Here is a 20,938-nt window from a genome sequence, read left to right as displayed (position 1 = left end):
AGGGATATTTCACCGCTGGAAAGCTGAATATATCTTTAAATTGGGTCACTTATATAGTATAAATATGAAAAAAAATTGAAATTGGTGCCTTCTAGGCCGAGAAAAGCCAGGAAATGTGTTTTTGGCTCATGTGGATGAAAGACACCAAATCCCAGAATGCACTTGCTTTGCTGCTCTGAGTCCACTCCCAAGCCACGCCTACCATTTACAGACAGACAGACAGTGAGACGGTCAACTCAATTCAGCTGTGTTTTATTGACATTTCAACCATATACATGAAACAATGTTTCACCGTGGCTCAAGTGGTTACACAATTCAAATATATAAAAGCGACATACGAAAAACATTATATGCTCTGTAAAGTTCAGCTAACACATACTAGCATTAGCGCTTGGTAGGCTGTAAACAGAGTATAAACACAGCTGTAAATTTGCGTGGAATGTAGAATATTCTCATCTAACAGTCACAAACTCCACCAGCGGTTAGCAGTTAATTGGATACAAGCACCCTATTTCTGCAACAGTCCATGTTAAAAAAGCCCAGCTAGTCTTACCCAGTGACAGAGCAGCACTGTTGTTCAGCCATGTTTCCACAACAAAAACACAGCAGTCTCTGAACTCGAGTTGGGAGTTTCGTTGGAGTTGGATGTAGTCCAGTTTGTTGTCCAAAGAGACACTTGCAAGCAGGATTGATGGGAGTATGAGCTAGAGACATCCTCCGCGTTTCACCGCTGAGGATACCCCCTTACCGGTTAGCGGCATCGAGCAACACCGCAGTCTGATGTGCTGGTCTCCGTAGCAGACGAAGCCTGTCAAGTATTCCGGCTAGCGGCACCGCAGACTGAGGTGCTGGTCTCCGTATCAGATGAAGCCTGGCACAGGTGGATGGCTAGTGTTAGCTTTCCACCTAGCTCCAACTCCTACCCTCGTCCTGCTTTCCGCACACCACTGAGGATGTCCCCCTACCGGCTAGCAGCATCAAGCAACACCGCAGGCTGCTGTGCTGGTCTCCGTAGCAGGCGAAGCCTGTGAAGTATTCCGGCTAGCAGCACCGCAGGCTGAGGTGCTGGTCTCCGTAGCAGGTGAAGCCTGGCACAGGTGGCCGGCTAGCGTTAGCTTTCCACCTAGCTCCAACTCCTACCCTCGTCCCGCTTTCCACACACCGCTGAGGATGTCCGCTTACTGGCTAGCAATGTATCCCGGTGGCACATGTGTGCGGTAGTTTGAATGCACATAATTGTTGTTCTAAAATTTCCTTCGGGATGAATAAATCTGTTTCTGTTGAGAAGCTAAGCGATGATTCAAGATGGCTGACACTCGTTTTTACCTCGGCAATCTCCAGAAAAAGCCCTGTCCCTGGCCCTATGGGCTATGCGGAAGTACTGGCTGTAGTCCATTGCCTCTGGAAAAATCTATACCGATGACGTAAAACGACGGTTTTTGCGTCATCGGTATACATTTTTCCAGACCCACAATACAGAGATCTCTCCTCTCAGGGGGACATGAGGGAGGGAAGCACGGTCATTCAAAAATACTACCGTGTTTCTGCTGATACAAAGCGTAATGCTAAATCGGTGAAGTATCCCTTTAAGCAAACAAATCACAAGCAAAGACCCCAATTTATAATCACACCCAATTAGAAAGACTGTTTTTCAACTCTCAGTGATAACATGCTGTGATTGAAACAATCTAACAGTGGAAGTTTCTGCTGGTATCCTCAATGACGCATCAACTCTTCATTTATTCATACAAAACAGAGAACACCACCCTCTGTTTTCGCACCTGGAGCAAATTACACTTGATGCCCTATATTCCCAGCTGATTATCTTTTAATTTGGGACACATTACCCACTCGCACACCAAAGTACAGCAGAGGCAGGGAGGAATGCAGGGAGCTACTGGATGACTCATAGAAGAAGATAACTCTCAAGAGGAGGCCTATAGTGTTTGATCATTAAGATCCCTTGAGAGGACACACACAGCTGTTTTTGTTGCTCTAGCAGCAGGAAGATTCATTTGGTGCATAATAGACTTGTGATGCTGCATCACAGTAATCAGAATAAGAGATAGAAATGTCTGGAATATTGTGAAACATATTGTATCTATGGTAACTTGTTATTGTATGGGCCTCTGTACCAGCTTTAATCACATCATGGGGACTCATCTCCCATCTGGGGACAGATGCGTTTATGTTGATATTCAGACTTGGTTTAAGGTTGAGGTTAGTTTAGGTTGCAGGTTAGTTGAGCTGCATTTAGCAGTTATGGTACAAGGATTTAGGTCTCATTTTTGTAGTTTTTGGCAATCATTTCTATTGACTATGATAACACTGTACTCACTTGTTCTTGCTGACATTTGGGGGGACAGGTTAGACTGAGTAGGAAACACAAGCAGTCAGATGAACAGACAGTTTAGAACAAGCCAACTGTTTACATGCACGGTGGGTTAAAGATGAACCAGGTATTCTGTATGTTTATACTGACCGTTTGGGTAATCATTTTCAAATATGTTCAGCTAAGGCAGTGTTCAGACTGACTTTAGCCCTGCGCAAGGACATGACTTAGGCCATGCCTTTAAAGCAATAAGGGTGCAAACAAACACAGAGGGCTCCGGCAAAAGAAGATGTACCTGGCCAGACATCCGGCAAGACGCTGTGTTGGCCAATCAAATACATGCTAGCACACAGTCCTACTTTATAATGTACATATGTATTTCTACTGTTTACTTGTCACTTGTCTGGATATAGTTGCCAACGTGATAACTTTACTTAAACTGGACTTCCTGGATTGTATATTATGTCTTACTGGTACCTGAAGCAGTACGCCCCTACCAACACAGTCCCTTGTGTTGTTTTAATGCAGGGATATTTTCTGTCTGATTGTCTGATAACCTGGAGCTTTGTTTTAAACCTGTATGGTCATTCTGTCAACTTTTTAAAAACTGTACTGTAGGCTACTGCACTGTGTGTGTGTGTGTGTGTGTGTGTGTGTGTGTGTGTGTGTGTGTGTGTGTGTGTGTGTGTGTGTGTGTGTGTGTGTGTGTGTGTGTGTGTGTGTGTGTGTGTGTGTGTGTGGGCAATGCAGTGCCTTACCAGGTGATGATTGATCACTGGATGCCACTAAAGTCGCAGGTGTGGGTCTGCGTCTTCTGATCTGAAAAAGTAGAACAGTTTCATTCTAAAATGAGAAAAAATGATGTTGCCTTTAAGTCTAAAAATCTTCTTAAAACCTTAAACATGTAGGTTTTTCTTGAACATCTTTAAGTTTGAAGGGAGATGTTAATACATCTCAAGCACTTCCAGGCTGTAATTTCGCACAGGCTTTGGCCTCTAAGTACGGGCTGTATGGCCAACTCAGCATCCATTTTCTCTCATGATGCTGGCAGCCCATAACACAGCCTGTGTGATCCATATTTGGGGTTTGGTTGTCTCTGAAGATGTCTGAGCTGGTTGAAAGCAATGCTGGATCTCACAGTGCTGGGCAGTGAGATCAGCAGGGCAGCCTGCCACCACCTACTTGCTTCTTGGCTCATGACTAGTGGAGTGTGGCAGCTATGGACCATTCTGCAATAATGCATGAAATAACATGCACATTTCACTGAGCTGTGCAGCAGAGAGTCCAAACCTACAGTAAGACTGATAGAAAGCTCTGCTTGTGAATATAAAAACTACAGTTACAATGCATAACCTTCCTCAGATTTAACTGCTAACAGGACAAAGTACCATTACCATAAATCTTCTAAGAATGTGTTTATTAAGTCAATTAAGAAAGTTTGATCAGGTACTGTACAATTAGATTGCTATTGAGTCTGATGCATGCTGAAACTGGAAAGAAGTACTAGAAACTTGTCAACCTAACTCCAATGGAAATAGGGTGAAGGAGGTGAAAAAATGTAGGGAGAAAATAAATGATAACCCTCTTAACTGTGAGCAACGGCAGTACATTCTCATTTATTTTGTATTATATTTTGTATATTTGCATGGTTCTGCAAATCTCAAATTAGATCAGTTCTACATCTATGTCTCCAAAACTTGCAACCAAAGATTTTTGGAGGAAACACAGTGATTAATTTCCAGTCGCCTCCAGGATCAGGTGATTACTTTTCCATTGTATTGCTTCTTAAACCTAAAAGGCTATGATATAGGGATTTAAATAGAGAGTCAATTACACACACACACACACACACACACACACACACACACACACACACACACACACACACACACACACACACACGCTAATGCACTCCTCACACAGAACTGACAGGGTTGCTGACTATTGCTGGATAGCATGCCATCTCCAGTCCTCCATGCATCTTTTGTAAATGCTGCTTGTGCACTTACAAAGCTGTGTAACCTCTCCAGTCAGCCATATAGCTTGACCTCAGCCCACCCAGTGCAGCATCACATTGTAATTTATGAGACATTTGAAATTAGATAGTAGTAAACTCTTTCTATCAAGATAATAAACTAAAAAAGCTATGTTTTGAGTCTACAATGGAAAGCAAAAAGATAGGACTCCTTTTTAGTGCAGGTGCATTCAAAGTTAAAGGTAAAACAAAGCGACAGAGGAGAACCAAGAAATGAATTGTTGCCCTTGGATCCAATGTGCAAGTTTGACTTTGAGGCTTTGCTGTGTTCAACAAAATGTGTGAGGATATGATTAAATAACACAAAGAAGCAAAAAACATCACTTTAGACGTTGTTCGATAACAAATACAGATGTCACTGCAGAATAAATGGGCAGTAATGATAAAGAGCAGTCAGTAGTAGCACAGTCTAATTGGGTTTTCACAGGCTTCATCTTCATTACCTTCAAAACACAACCATGAAGTACAAGAAGGCTCTGTGAAACGGAAGAGGCATGGAGTAACTTTCTTTTCTTGCAGGCAGAGATGTTTTAGTTCTTTTTACACTTTTCCAAGAGATGCATGTCAGTTTCAGTGTCACCTTCTTGCGGCACTGCTACTTTCCTTCCTGTATCTGTCGCTAAGTTCTCACAGTCAAAACATCCGGTAGTTAGGTAGATTTTTCCTTGCATGATTTTTTTGTCTTGTATCACTGGATAGCAATCCAATGCTCAATTGCTCAAGCTATATTCGCATCTGCATCTGCCCACATACAGCACAGCATGTAATGTAAATGTAAATGCAAATGCATTTAGCACTTTGCACATTGGTTGCAAGGGGCACTTCACATACAGTTGATTTTGTTTGCCAAATACCTAGAACAATCAACCAAGATGAGGTACTAAATTACTACCACAGTCCTATTCTCTGCCTGCATGTTGGAATGGAAACTCTTTTTTCTGTTCAACCGAGGTCACACAGATATTTTACAGCAAAATGTTATGGGGGAAGCAAAATCCAAAGGTGTAAATTGCAGCCAAGTGATTTAGACACCGCATGGATATAGCCTAACACCTAAATGCAACACATTATTTGAAACATGCAATCTACTGTGGTTGGAACAAAATTACAGTTACTCTGATCATATTTACAGCTTAAAGTATCTTTGAGAAACGGTGATCTTATTGTAAGTTATTTTGCATAAACATCTTGCTGAAATCAATAAAAAAAGGAGGATCAAACTTCAGAAATTACCGACCCCCACCAGGTTTCCCTATAACTTTAAATAGAAAAAGTCAGAAAGTTCAGAAGGTTCTATGCAACTCCATAAGTCTTTTACAGCATTGTCCCCTGAACAAAGTCTCATATCTGTATCACATACAAAGACTACAAATCATTGTGTTTTGCACTCCTAGATTAATGTTTACGGTATCTTTATTTTGTTTGTTTTGTAAATGTTATATAGCACTTTGGGGCTTAGGTTTTAAAAGCTGATTTTGAAAGTTTTATTTGGTACTACTAATCAATTGTGTTCTATAAATCCATGTACTAATATTTTAGCCATGTCTGGGGTTTGTTGCCATTCTAGAAAATACCCCTCCCGGCCCACATTAAAGCACAATGAGCAATGGCTGTGTAGAACTGATTATCCTCAAGTCATTGTTATTCTTCTCACAAACTCCCTGATCCTTCGCTCACACAAATACCACTGCTTAGTGGACAGGCTCAACCCTCGAACCACCATGCCTGCCTTTCAACCCACTGTCTGTTTAAAATGCAGTTCTGGTACATCTCACAACAACGAACAAAAACAGCCTTCAAAAGTGATGGGTGGGCAGGAAAAGTCATGCATGCCTAATAGTCATGTGTGGTGGCAGCAGACAAAATACATTTGGCAGGAAGATATAGGTCATGCCAAGAGACACTAGAGTCCTGTTTCATATATTTAACTTTTACCAATGTGTCATCTTCTGTAGAGGACTTTTAAAATATGGCATCAAAATTGTGTTTTTAAGCTACTCTCTTGAAATTAAGAAGGGTCAGGAGCTATCAAGCTGATAGAGCAATGTCAAGAGAGTTTCGTCACATAAACACATTTAAATTTCTGTGCAGGTCGATTAAGAGGGTAAGAGAAGCTATAGCTATTGTTTGGGTGTTTGCTTGAAAAACATTTAACATTGGGAACTATTTTCTTATCATGTGTTATGTTTTAGTCTGTGTCAGCTGATAGTGTGTGTATATAGCCTGATGAGGAGGAGATTAAGATTGAGATTGGTTCTGTAGGGAGACAATCACGTTAGCAGCATGCTGCAGGCTGATGCTGAAAACCATACACTTTGACGCGGAGAACACTATTGAAGACAAAGACTATGTAAGACTATTCTTTTTGTCCCACATCACAACTTTTGTAAATACACCTTTTAAAACCTGAACTAACCCACTGAGGAGCGGGCTCGCAGAGAAGTCAACGAGAGATGCTGGCACTACTTGAAGCACACAAACAGGCTATCCCTCCTGGTGGCTGACGCTAGCAGGCCCAGCTCCAGAATGCGGAACGCGAAGCGACACGGTGGCTGGGTGAGTCAGTTTAACACAGCACAACCCCTCTTAGGTAGGAAAGTATACACTAATCCAGGCCAGCTTAGTCTCATTCTCACGTTACACACAGGGAGTGGAGACAATATTATTAATGTTACGAGCTAGGTTAACCTTTAGTAGCTGTGTTTCTTTGTTGTTTAACAAGCCCAGGTTAGCTTTGGCCTTGTAACAATATGGAATAACCAAAGTCATGAATAATTAAGGTATCAGAGGGAGAAAAATGTTAGTTAATTACAGTTAAAAATGTACTTTGGGAAATTCTGAGGCGTAAAGCCTTTTCCTCCTAACCCTGATTTCCCTTTGAGAAAATCAGTGGTAGTTTTGTAATACCTGCGCTATCAGCGTTGCTCTATGACCTTCACAAAAACAATGTGTTTGCACCACGCAGCGCCATGAATCAGAAAAAGGGTATTCACACCCAGTAAATTGCTGCAGAAATAAAGGTTAAAGAAAGACTTTCCCAACATCTTGTTATTGGGTGGGCCAATGCAGTTCTGAGCTGTCACAGATTCAGTACAATTCAAGGATTTGTTGTCATTTGAAATATGATATTGGTGTTTTTCAGGCTAAAATCAGTGTTCTGCCATTATACATCCTCACAGATTCTCTCATGGTCTCATTTGGCTCTGAATAAAGGGAATAACTGTATTTACAAGACATTGAAAACCCAGATCATTGACTTCCACTTTCTTTATCTCTGTGTTTTCGGTCTTCCCTCTCCCTTTCTATCAATCCTTTGTCTTCCCCCTGTAACAGCCCTCTTATCATCTTCTCTCTTACTGCATATCATACAACCAACTGCAGGGGAGCAGTGGATAGATACAGTGCACAAGCTGTAATTTAATTGCTGTAATAATATATTTGTGCTGAGCATTACAAAGGTAAATAGCATCAGTTTATAATAAAATACAATTTAGGAGCAATGAGGGCTAAACATTATGTTTTCAATGAATGCAGTGAAGTTATCTGCAGCAGCTGTGAACCTGTTTAACTGCCTGTACTTGTGACAAAAACAGGACAACATGTGTACAACAAGGAACTGGAATTCGAAGCAATGGGTCCTTGATCTCAGACAAATGCAGGCTTCTCATTTCTTGCTGAAAACCATGGGCGTCGGAACCATTGTATGTGGATGGGCCAACTATTATGCTTTTCCGTATTTTCTGTCATATCTATAATGTTATAATGTCGGATTTTCATGTTAAATGTGGCCAGAGCTTCAAGTAATGAGTAATGTTTGGTCATCTGCTCCAGTTATGCAGAACTGGAGTGTTTTTTGTTTTTTAAGCGACTGTGTTAATATTGTCGCATGTAGCTACATGCTAACGGCAGTGAAATATGTAATCTTGGCTCCCAATGTTGTTAATTTCTCCCCAATTCCCGGTCACATTACTGTTGAAACATGTCTGGTTATGTAGTATTTGGTTCAGAAGCCTTTATCTGCGACAGTAGAAAGTGCTGCTATATTCTCACGTGTTGATATTAAAGCCAAGGTGCTACTGTACGGTTATCCTCACTGACTAGCAAGGGAGGACCCACCGACATTTATTATGCTTTCGACGCCCATGCTGAAAACTGTAGATTTTTCTGAATTGTCACTGGCAGATTTGATCAGCTGTAACTCTATCTCTGTTTGACTTTTGAATCTTTCCAACTTAAGGCCTTTACACACTGGGAATTTTTTTTTTCATGCAATTAAGTCACACATTAACATGTTTTTTTCGAACTGTTGTATTTTCACACAAAACATGAATATTACGTGGCAATAACGTATTTGTTTTCGGAACCAGGTCAATCTTTCTAGGCTTTTTCACTGCAGATAAAGGCATCAGCCAATCACGTTGTGTTGTTTAGTAAGGAGGATCATAATACAACAACCGAAGGCTGTATAAAAGGAAAACTTTATTACTACTTTCGACCTTGACAAAGGCAGCATTTACCAAACACTCTTTCCATTCTTACCTTTCACAATAGCTAGGCATATGCTACATTCTACAGTCTATGGCTACTCTGCTACCAGCGGGAATTACATTCACTCAGAAGGGAAACTCAATAAAATTGCTTAGAGTAGCTTAGTGTTACCTTTTCCTGCTTTGGCTTCTCGACCCTGTCAGACAGCACAGGGGGAGACGGGGCTGGAGTCTCCGGAGATAACCCTTGTCACTCCACTCAGCAGCCGGGGAAACAACAAGACAGGACACCTCTGTTGGTCTGGAAGAGCTGCAGCATTTATTTGTGCTCAAACTGCCGACTTTATAGCTACTGTACATTCACTTAATATCTTTACCAGTAAACATTAATGCTCCTCTGCTCCAATCGCTCTCTCTCGCTCACATCGCATCTCCTGTCACCCGTGCAGTTTAAGTTAAAAACTCACATTTTAATACATTTCACATTTTTGCTCTTGAGTTTTTGGTTTTGGAAAGCTTGGTTCTTCAGTGTGTGAAGAAACCCAAAGCTTGACAGGTCTGCCGTGCTTAGTTATGGTTGTTAACATCACAAAGCAGTGATGAATATATCTCCTGGTTAAATCCATATCGTTTCAGTTCAACAGGACTTGATTGCCTTAATGTGCAAGAGATATGCATGGTGTGATATTAAATGTAATCTATTGAACTTGACAGTTGTTCTTGGAAAATGGCCCTCCTGAGGCAATACAGAGTAATTGTTATGTTCTCAGTCAAGGACAAAGATGGTCTGACACACCAGCATAGGGAATATTAGGGAGGACAATGTCAGCCCTGAAATGCCTGTAATAAAAGAACATTACCTCAAAATGTCGAGATTTATCATCTCAACAAGGACTACATTACCTTCATATATGAATGTAGTTTTCTTAAGCTAGTGCCCTTCTTCTAAATGATACTGAAAGCTGTTAACAAGCAACGAGACATTTGAGTTTAATTTAAAGGTAAACCTGCTGTGAGAATCATGTTATGCATACTCCATTTTCAACCTTAATGTGAGAAAATAACCTGGTGTTAACATGACTAGTTCAGCAATCAGACTGCTGCCTCAGTCTGGTTATAATGGAATTATTAGTGTGTGTGCGTTGAATATAATGTAAACATTAGCCAGGCAGAGTTATATAGATGTTTAATAGAACACCCCTATCAGAATCCTTGAGGATTTCAAGCTTGTATTGTTAAGGAATAGTTTGACATTTTGAGTGAAATTTTGAGAGATATACTTGTTCATTTTCTGAGAAGATTGATACCACTCTAACATCTGTTGAATATGAAGCTGGAGCCAGGAAATGGTAGTTAGCTTAGCATAAAGAATGAAAGCAGGAGGAAACAGGTAGCCTGGCCCTGTTTAAAGGTAGTGTCTGCTATCCAGCACCTTAAAAGCTCACTCATTTTCACGTTATATCTTGTTTGTTTAATCCGTACAAAAACTATGGACTATTTCTTGGTCAGGCGCATGGACTTCCTAGAGCAGGGGTCGGCAACTTTTTTAATATAAAGTGCCATTTTATTTTATTTTTTGTTGTTGTTAATCATTGTGCCTTATCTGTTATGGGCTGCTCTCTCTCTGCCCTGTTTTGGGTGTTTTTGTTCTGTTTGTCTGTGTGTTTCTGTGTGTGTCTGTGTTTTTCCACCTGGAGTGATGGAGGTATGTTCAGAGGAAAGTAGGTCAAGGGGCGTGGCCGATTCATCACTGCACAGCCGTTCTTCACAGCTGCAGCTCATCTACAAGATTCAATCCAGTAATACTTAAAACCCGAGCTGATCACCTCTTCGGCGCCAGTTTGTTATCTACACCCATGTGGTAACTTGGCTCTGAGTTCTCAGTATACTCAAGTTGTGTCCGTGTTGTCTTGTGCACTCTAGTTTTTGTCTTTGTTCTCTTGAGCTCATACTTTTGTTTAGTGACTGCTCAGACCTGCTGCTTCCTCCACTGTGCCTACAAGCTTCCAGCCTCACCGTCCAGTCTCATCCTCCACCTGTGGAAACCACTGTGAACTCTTCCCGGCCTGTCCGCCTCGAGTCTCGTACAACCCGTATCCTTCCCTCTCGGCACTCGGACCTGCCAGGAGTTTCCCCGCCCAGACAAAACCCACACTGTTTCTCGGAGTACAATTTTGTTCATTAAAACCCTTACAAACTGCTTTTGTTGTCTGTGTGTGAAATCTCTGCGTGCTGGATCAGAACTAGCCCTTAAAGGGGTGATAGAATGCAAAACCGATTTTATCTTGTCATAGTTGAATAACGACAGTTCGGTGGGTAAATGGGACATGCATAGAAGGTCAAAATCCCATTTACACCCGTATTCTCTGCAAATCTCACATTTTGAAACTGCCGCTGAAAACGGGCGAATCTCAACAAAGCTGGAAGCTGACGTAAGCATCCCAAATCCTAGTCTTTGTCACGCCCCAATATTTGCATAGGCTACACCACTGACCTGAGGTCAGCTTAGTCTTCTGAATCTAGCTAGGTCATGCAGATCTCCAGAGGTCCGCTATTGAATTACTAAATTCACTTCATTGACTCCGGCTCGCTGTGAGCTAGCTGGATCTCCGTCACAAAGGGAAGCCCGCGGCGTTCCATACCCGCGCAAAGTCACCGGTTCTGGGTTACTGGACTACAAAATGCTGAGGCCCTGATGGAGCTCCAGGGCCTGCAGCTAGCCGTGATTCATAGGATTGAAGGGACAGTAGCAGCTAACGAAATCCCTAATATTCACAAAAGCATTAAATTGAAATCGGACACCATAGTTAGCTTTATAAGACCTTGGGGTAGATGTTATATAAGTGGCGTGACAAAATTCTAACTGTAAATATACTTTAATTATGCCGAAAGTGAAGCTAACTAGCCACGATCTGTAAACATAAGATTGGAGGGACAGTCGCAGCTAACGAAACCCCTAATGTTCACAAATTCATAAAATTCATTATAAGACCTTGAGGTACATGTTATGTAAGTGGCGTGATGAAATTCAAACTGTAAATATACGAAAGTTATGCCGAAAGTGTAGCAACGATCTTTTCCCATAGGATTAAATGGGACACATAGCCTAGCTTGCAGCTCCGGAGCTCCGCGTAGCTCCAAGCCCCGGTCGTCCAGTAACCGAGAAACGGTGACTTTAACTGGGTATGGACACGTCTTACTAAATTTGCAATTAGCCATCAATTTTCGTAAAACAGCCCATATTTGAGCTTTATATAGTTGATTTCTTGCTTCAAAAAGTCTCAGAAGTGAATTTAATAACGAAATAGCCCGACAAACAATGTATACCTTTGCAGTGTCTGAAATATGAGACCTGCTGTCTCGTCTCCAATGTGTTTCTATGGGGTTCGCTCAAACCAATCAGCACACAGCTCATCTAAATATTCATGAGCATACCATATTTGGAAGAAAAAGCTCTTGTTCCAAATAGAGCCATATTCACAGGGTAGTTAAGGGCCTAATAAAATAGCATTCGGGCAGTTTTCAGCCCAACCAATGTTACATCCCTTATCAGGAGACCTTAAGGAACAGTGTAAAATACCCTATATAATCATTCTATCACCCCTTTAACATTATCAGCATTAAACCTGCCATCATCTACCAAGCTTGATCAGGCAGTGTTATTTTTTTCCTGTGTGCTGCAATCTGTGAAGAAGGCAACTACTAAGTACTAGCCAATCAGAGGCAGAGTACAGCAGGTCTTTGTGGAATATGAATGGGGAAAAAGTCAATCAAACTACTGCCAATGGCTGTGAAAGAGGTCATTTGGCTTGTGGATTGGAACATTTCCAAGAAAACTCTCTTGCACACTTATTGCTAGTGTGGCATTGTTCGAGCTACCGCTTGCCAATAGTGGCAATGGTTGTGTCTAAGGTTGCTGACCTCTGTCCTAGAGTCTTATTGTCTGATGAGGTTGCCAGGCAACCAGCTGTTTTTGTTTAACCTCTGGACAAAGCTGGGCTAGCTTTTTCACTGTTTTTAGTCTTAATGCTCTAAGCTAATCTAACCAGCTCCTGGCTCCAGCTTCATATTTAACGGACAGACAGGAGAGTGGTATAGATATTAGCAAATAAGCATATTTTCCAAAATGCCAAACTATTCTATAAAATTGTCAAACTGTAATAAAAGATGTTAGAAACTAACTTCTAGTGAGATAAATATCAAAATAATTGCAGAAAAAACTACTCTTGAAACTACTATTCCAGGTCTTAGCCTCTATCAGGCTCGTAAGTACAAATTGAACTTGAACGTAAGGTTATGATAAGGGTGGCACACACTGTATCTGTCTGTGGATAAAAGGATAAGTGTGTGCTGCTGTTGTGAGGGTCAGAGCTCAGGGAGGCTGCTCTGACTGATTTGCAGGTCAGGTTTTTTTTTTCTCCTCCTATTGGACTGTTTCACTGATGAGCTGTCTGCCCCGGTCATCTGTCGCTCACACACACACACACACACACACACACACACACACACACACACACACACACACACACACACACAAATTAATCCACTTAAGATCCATGCCGTGCAGGCTCAGGTCTTAGAATAAATAGAACATGTATCCTGAAAAGGCGAAGTCTCAATGGCAATAAGCCAAGCTTTGGCCATACTTACTGAGACTGAGAGCTAAAAACTCTCTTGAGTTTTTGCAGATGAGGTAAAGGGAATTACACTTATATACAGCTAAAAGGAGGTCTGTCTGCTGGTGAAGAAGAGTAGGTAAACACTAGGCTGGAGGTGCTTAAGATCCTGTATTGAATGGCTGCAGCCTGGGATCAGACAAGTGGCTTAACAAATTAAGACAATGGACACAAACTCTCTTACTCGCAGACACGAGGACAGACAGGGAAACATGAGCAACCTTTAGTATGTCTGTATCTTTCACAGAAAAGAAGAAAAAGTAAGAGAGACAAATGTGCTAAGAGAGACACAGATGTAAACACGCACAATTAGACAAACACACTTCAAATAAATGTACTACAGGCACCAATTTTACAGACACAGTGTCCCTTATATCACTTGGCAAATCACACACAAACAATGTTTTGTTCAAACAGCAACATAATGAGCTCCACAGTGGCACAAACTAATAAGTTTCAGGCCTGAATAATCACGCCATCCAACATTTATGCTCATCTGCTGGCAGTTTCATTAAAGTTATAATCCCAACGATTTCATTCCAGGTTGATATGGTGATGCCTGTGGTTACTGTAGAGACAGTAAGTGCTATTTGATACTAAAGATCACAGCTTTCTCATTCTTTCACTAACACAGCTGTAGACCCGCTCAACAGTAGGTATGCATCTGTAAAACAAGGCGGAGCATTGCATTGTGGGATTGTTGGCAGAAAGTAGTGTACATGCCATGGATGCTACTTTTTTGTTCCACTGTAGAATATTTGAGGGCACATGTAGTGGATAAACACTTACTCGAATAAAATGGCAGGCTGTAAATATGCACTACATATATACGGAGTGATTTTGTACACAGCCAATGAGATAAATCTAAAAACAGTAATGCTTGATTACATGATACGTTGCTTTTTGGTAAATATCTCGTAGGCAATATGAATTCAGATAGCAAGATAGATCGATAGAGTACTTTATTATCACAGTACAGCAGCGACTTAACATAAATCACAAAACTAATGAGATATGTGAGAAACAAATATAATTAAAAAAGGCCAAATTATAATGATGTCATTTGAGTTAGAAGGCAAATCATTATCTTAAGTTTTTCATTTAGTATCTAAAACTATTAAAAAAAAAATGTTTTATTTATTTATATCCCTCTGTGGTCTAAGCCATTTTTTCCAATCTTTTGGTCGCCTGGTTTCCTTGTATAATAATGCTTGTTTATAAAACCGTAGCTCAAATCAAGCAATCTGATTGGTTCATAGCTGTGATATAACCATATACAACAGCTATGACGTCTAATTCCTTTTGTACACTAAGTATCACTCCACGTCTGAGAAAAAAACGTTAGACGAACTGATAGCTAGTGCCACAGGGGAGAGCTGCTCATCTGCGCACACACACTGCCACAGGGTGTTACAGTAAACAGTACTACAACTTTTCTATTTGTCAGTCCCTTTATGAAATTGAGTTGCTTCTTTGTTTTATAAACAAGATGTGTACATCAGAGCTGTTCTCCTTTCTATGTGGATGAAATTATTTCTCTTGCAGGTAATTCCAGCTGAGGGGGAACTTAGAGAAGGACATTATGGAGTCTTATGGTAACAGTACATTCTGCACATGAAAAGTCTGCATATTCAGTTCCTCACATCTGAGCCTCACAAAGTTATAATACTTGATCATACCATTAGCTCTAACATTACCTCTGACCACTCTATTCCCAAACCATCCAATGAAATGTCCTCACAAGGCCAAACTCACATACACACACATGCCCAATGAAGTCTTCCTAACATCTCCTTTCAGTCGCAGTGGGGAAAAGAGTAGCAGCAGAAAGAGAGAGAGGGAGAGAGAGAGACATATAAACGGGATGTAGTCAGACTCATACATTTTTGCCGGTTTTACTCAAGGCTCATTTGTTATTAATGAACTCCACTGCTAATGTTATATTAATAAAAACAAGAAAATGGGACACAGCTTTTCACTACATTATCTGAAGACTGAAGAAGTTATTTTTTTGGTTCTTTGCTCTTGTGTCTTTAATAGATGTTGAGTTAATAAGATCCTAAAATAAGTGATAATGTTTATCTTTTCAACCTTCCTCCGGTGACAATTTGCTTTAAACTGAGCCACATCATTTAATCATGTGATACCAAGCAACTTTTGTCAGTATCTCACTGCTGTACAGGGTATGCAGTGTGTCACTCCAACCATACCCCTGGAGACACATCCATACACTGCAACACCCCTTTCTAACACTGCTGAGATACAATGTCTATAACCTGCTACACTGTAAAACTGGAAAAATCAATCATTCATCACAATGACTTTAGACCTGCATTCAAAGGACACAGCATGCTTATTAGGTGCAGGGGGTAATACGAAACTGTGGAAATGTGGTTTTCTCTAAAGCAGCAATTTGTTGTCAGACTGTACTCCAGCATTTTGGACACAGCACACTGCGCTTTTTATTCCAGTTGAGTTGCTCAGCGATGCCAGCACTCACTTGCTTTGATTACTGGAATAAATGTTTCTCAGGGTGTTTTTGTGACAAGCATTAACACTGATCCCTCTGAAATATATTCCACAATAATCTTGCTTAAAGACAAATAATGTCACTGATGCATTAAATAAATCTTTAAAAGCCTGAGTTCCACATCATCAAAACCACCTCCTCCTTCTTCCCCCTTGGTTCTGTTCTCCTCTCCCTCCTCCTCACCTGTTCAGCTGCCTCTGGGTCCAGGTGGGTGTCCAGTAGGGGAACGGTGAACTGTATCTTCCTGGGGCTGCCGGTGTCCATGGTGGCACTGTCTGTCAAAGAGGAGGACAGGACGAAGAGGAGGAGGAGGAGGAGGAGGAGGGAGAATCCGTACGAGAAAGAGATTGTAAAGAGCTCAGTGAGGGTGGCATAAAAAAAGTGGGCTCCAGCTTAAAAACAACTAAGATTGTATTATAATTTTTGTCTGCCTATTTTCTGCTCTTTAGTTTTATCGTTTAACACACTTTTCCCTGATAACCTAGCTTTTTCTTGGCACCCTGTTTGTTTCTATCCTCAGCACCTGCTGGTGTCTCTATCCCAGCTTCACTCTCCCTTCCTCTCTCTCCCCCGGCTCTCAGCGCTGAGGCAAGGGCATTCTGGGCTAGGAACACCTCTCCTTCGCTTTCATTCGCTGTGCCTGTTTCCCTTTCACGCAAGTCCCACCCTCTGTTCACATTTCTTTCTGTCTGTATTGGATGTCTGGGATCAGGGCTGTTCTGCAGCAGCCCCTGCACAGCCGGGAGAGAGAGGATGACAAAGACATACTCTCTCTATCTACTGGATGTGTAGGAAGAAAGTATTTTTAAAATCACCTTCCTACACCTGCGTAAATATAACCTGTATAAAATGTTATTTCAAATCCAAAGAGGCTTGTACCTCTGACAATATTTAATACAATAATTTTAACTGTAAGTCACAGACAAATATAGAAGCATGTTTTTTTTTATGAATAACAGCTATTCTACCCAGATCACTATTTCATAAATAAGAAAGCTGTTGAATGATCATCAAAGCTTTGTTCATATCTGACCAAGCTTATCCTTGCTGCAGCTTGGCCAGCACAATCTTTATTGATCGCCTCTGAGCCTAAGTGTCCCTATATCACACATCTGCTGGGCCCTGATACATGACACCAGGCAAGGCATATGACTGCTGTGTTGTTCCAGATTTGCAGTACATTTTGGGGGGAAATTGAAAATAAGCCTGGCAATTGCATCCTCAGAAATATTATTTTATAAGCAAACATATCAGAGTTTTAACTCACAGTTCAATCCTTTAATTCAATATAATTTAATTCAAAAGCTTAAAGCTCATCTTGGAAACTGATGAACAAGCATCCCTTCAGCTTTAGAGATGATTTAGAGAGGATGGCAGTTCCACTTAGACCACTTTATACAGTACTATGACTGTGAGCAATGTGTAAGGAATAATGTATATTTTAATTCACTAGAATCACCTGCTCGCTCTACATTATCCTGCCTACTAAAATAAATCTATATTTTGAAACAAAATATTGATTTAAAAATTATTTTAGTGATTTAAAAATGGTCCTTCAGAGTCTATGATCAGTGCTGCATCCATAGCAATGGTATGCTATTCACAAATATCATAGTGACCGTCTCTTGTTAAATAACAGACCGTAGAATGCTGTAATTGACCAATCAGAATTGAGTATTCAACAAAGCAGTGTAATAAACATTGTATAAGCTATGTTGCCTTTGTATGGTAGATCACAGTTGAGACAGACAGGAAATATGAGAAAAGAGCAAGGGAGGGAGGGGGAGTGGTGTCCCCCAACAACAAAGGTCCCCAGCTGGAATCAAACCAGAGACACTATGGCCATATGGCACAAGCCCCAGGCTACTGAGCCACAGGGGTGCCTTTAAATGTGTGTCTTTTACTGTAAGTCGAGTGGCAGTTTTTATTTTGCCTATAACTTCACATTACAGTAATAGTATAGTACTGGATGGGAAAGACCTACAATAAGCAGGATAAAGAGAATATTTTCATCATCTCTCAGAGAGAGATGACAACAGCTGGCTGCGTATTCTCTTATGCCACCTCTTTCCTGCAGGAAAACACTGATAAAATTGTATACAAACTGCCTTAATTTATTCAGCAAATTATCTCTTACAATAGAAATAAAAGTGTGAATATGAGGTCGTGATCAGTTAGCTTCCTAAAAACAAACCTCTACATTGCTCTCTTTAAGGACCATACTACTGGTTTTGATTGTATTTTTCCAACAGTTCAAGACATTGGTTTCCATTCATATAAATATGGCTGGAAAGTCTATCAACAGAAACTTGCTTGACCCTGATTCAGAACCATCATACTATGTATCACAGTCCTGGACTACCATTTAACAGAGCCTTGACATTTTAGTTACTCAACAGCTCAACAAACATGTTACTTGAACAATGTGGAAAATACAAACTCACTAAACTGTAGCAATCTTCATAGCAACTTATAGGATGGTAAAATGCAATGTCAAGGATTGCAAAGTGACAAAAAACATGATTTACTCTCTTTAGTAAATATCTCCTGGCTACCAACAATACTGAGTAAGTGAATGAAAAAGAAATTTTATAATTTTCGTCTGCTAATAGACATATGAAAGTATGAATGGAAAATAAAGGCTTCCTGGAATGGTAGGAAAAATCTTGAAACACAGCAGCATGGTTTGCAAATTATTTAGCTGTGAAGTAAAATGACTATTTGCGCTTTTTAGTCATGCAGGAGAGCAAACCTCTGCAGTTTACCCTTGACGCTGACATTGCTTGTTCATACACAAGATCCTTTACTCACCCTGTAGCCATTAAAGGTTGTTGTGTGTGACAAATTGTGCTGTGTCATGGCGTCGGCCGCTAATAGCTGAGGGGTGAGACTTCACTCTCCACAGTTCAAGATGGCTGCCTTCCAAGATGATGACCATGAGTGAAAACCATTGAGGAAAGGTCAGCGAGTCATACAGTAGATAGAGAAGGACATGGTATCTAAAAGGTTACTGCAGTTCATATTTTTTGTTAGTTACTGCATACAGTAGGTGACAATAAAAATCGGTATCTCTCTCTCTCTCTCTCTCTCTCTCTCTCTCTCTCTCTCTCTCTCAGTCTCTTATTTCTCTGTCTGTTATAATTGCTGCACACAGGCTTTTTGTTTAAACCCCCTGCAGACTCATGAAATTCAGATAAGTTGAATCTTTCTTTAACTCAGCTGTTCAGATCAGAGGCTCCAGCTGTGTGATCAACAGCACCCACACACTGCTCTCTCTCTCTCTCTCTCTCTCTCTCTCTCTCTCTCTCTCTCTCTCTCTCTCTCTCTCTCTCTCTGTCTTTGTCTTATATTTTTGCCTTAACGTGTTTCTTGTTATCTCATATTTATTTTTCATATGTCATTGCCATTGCCCTTGTTGCTGCACAAGTGTACACTTGCACTCTGAAGCATCCTGTTGGGGGATCCCTCTTTGAATATTTTAGCTGACAGTTTATTTATTTCTCTATACAAATGATTAGAGTTTCCCTTGATTTCACTGAGGTTGGGTAACCTAGGCAGGTTAGGTAGATGGTTTTGTCTGTGCGTTTTTTCTATATTGTATTACATATTTGTGTTTTCTAAATGATTGCTGTTGTATCTAATATGCTTTTCTTAAATGTCCCTTTAAGGTTTTTTTCTCCTGTGTAACTGAAAAATACTGTTTGAAAACCCTGCCAATACAGCATAAATCTCACCTTTGTGTTGCTTGTCCAAGTAAGTTTTCTAGTGATGCTTTTTCTTCACCTTAACATGGTGCGTTGTAGTCGGTCACAACAATGAGCCCATTTCCCACTCGAAAAACTTGAACCAGTGACACAAAGATCAGATGTATGCTTTATAGGAAGTATTTTCTAACCTTTAGTTTTAGACTAACGAGTGGGGGGTTATCCATATTCCTTTCAGCCTTTTAATGCACATAAATTCACATTTAAATAAACAGTAGCTAAATAAATCAACAATTTGTGAATAACAGTCCTATCGCTAGCGAAGACTAGCAACCAACTTCATTATGGCAGTTAGCGACTTTGCCAACTCACTGTTAGTCTCTTAAAATAAGTAATATTGTTTAGAAATATTAAGGACTAGATACCATGCGAGTGGATCACACCAGCGGCGACGCCAAATCGGGACAGACGAAAAGTGGGGGGCTCCTTCCCTACTTTCCACCCTCTACTTTATTTGTTATTTTTCAAATCAAATCAAACTTCCGGTGCCCTTAATCAGACCACACCCATTTTCGAACTCTGCCTTTGTTTTGATCTCAACTACACATGTAAAGTTTGTGACTGCAACTTGCATGGCTGTGACACTATTGTGTTGATAAAATCTGGTCGCAGACATAAACACCTGGCAAAGTACTCAAAACTGCCTCTATAGTAATTCCCGCCACAGTAGGACAACATTTTGCCATGATGACACACACACACACACACACACACACACACACAGACTCAAAGGGTGAAAACAATAATAGTATCGCTGTCGTGGCTGGTAATAAATCATCTTTATTCTATTCTTCACATTGTGACACACTCTTTAAAGCTGGTGGTTTATGGAGCACAGGTAAATAAGGAGCTAACTGGACAGTCTCGAGGATGACTAACTGGGAATCCCCATTGGATGCGAGACGTAAGTGAGATGTGAGCGGTTGAAGAGTCAAAGAGGTCATGGAAAATGGTCAACGAATCTGATTCTGATTTATATTGAACATTGTTTACATACCTTACTGTTGGTTTCATGTATTTTCATTTTATGAACCTATTTGTCTTATCCTGCTTCTTGTGGTGATGATGTTCAAGCTAGGTTAGTAAAAAGAACTAGACCTATACAATATGCACA

The 20,938-nt window shown here is 40.6% G+C and overlaps 1 protein-coding gene across 1 annotated transcript in view; it reads right to left on the bottom strand.

The window, feature by feature from the left end:
- Positions 1-16,610, bottom strand: part of LOC144516277 (protein phosphatase 1 regulatory subunit 1A-like) — a 30,200-nt gene extending 13,590 nt beyond the window's left edge. The window contains exons 1-2 of the mRNA XM_078247484.1: positions 16,244-16,610; positions 3,091-3,151 (exon numbers count right to left, since the gene is read on the bottom strand). Of these exons, the coding sequence (XP_078103610.1) occupies positions 3,091-3,151; positions 16,244-16,324 (142 nt within the window). The 5' untranslated portion in view covers positions 16,325-16,610. The remainder of the gene's footprint in view (positions 1-3,090; positions 3,152-16,243) is intronic.
- Positions 16,611-20,938: the final 4,328 nt, after the last annotated feature.

This window comes from Sander vitreus, chromosome 4 (genome assembly GCF_031162955.1).
Source record: "Sander vitreus isolate 19-12246 chromosome 4, sanVit1, whole genome shotgun sequence".
In the NCBI taxonomy this organism is placed as follows: domain Eukaryota; kingdom Metazoa; phylum Chordata; class Actinopteri; order Perciformes; family Percidae; genus Sander; species Sander vitreus.
The sequence above is the reverse complement of the archived record's forward strand: the minus strand, read 5'-3'. Positions and strand labels throughout refer to the sequence as shown.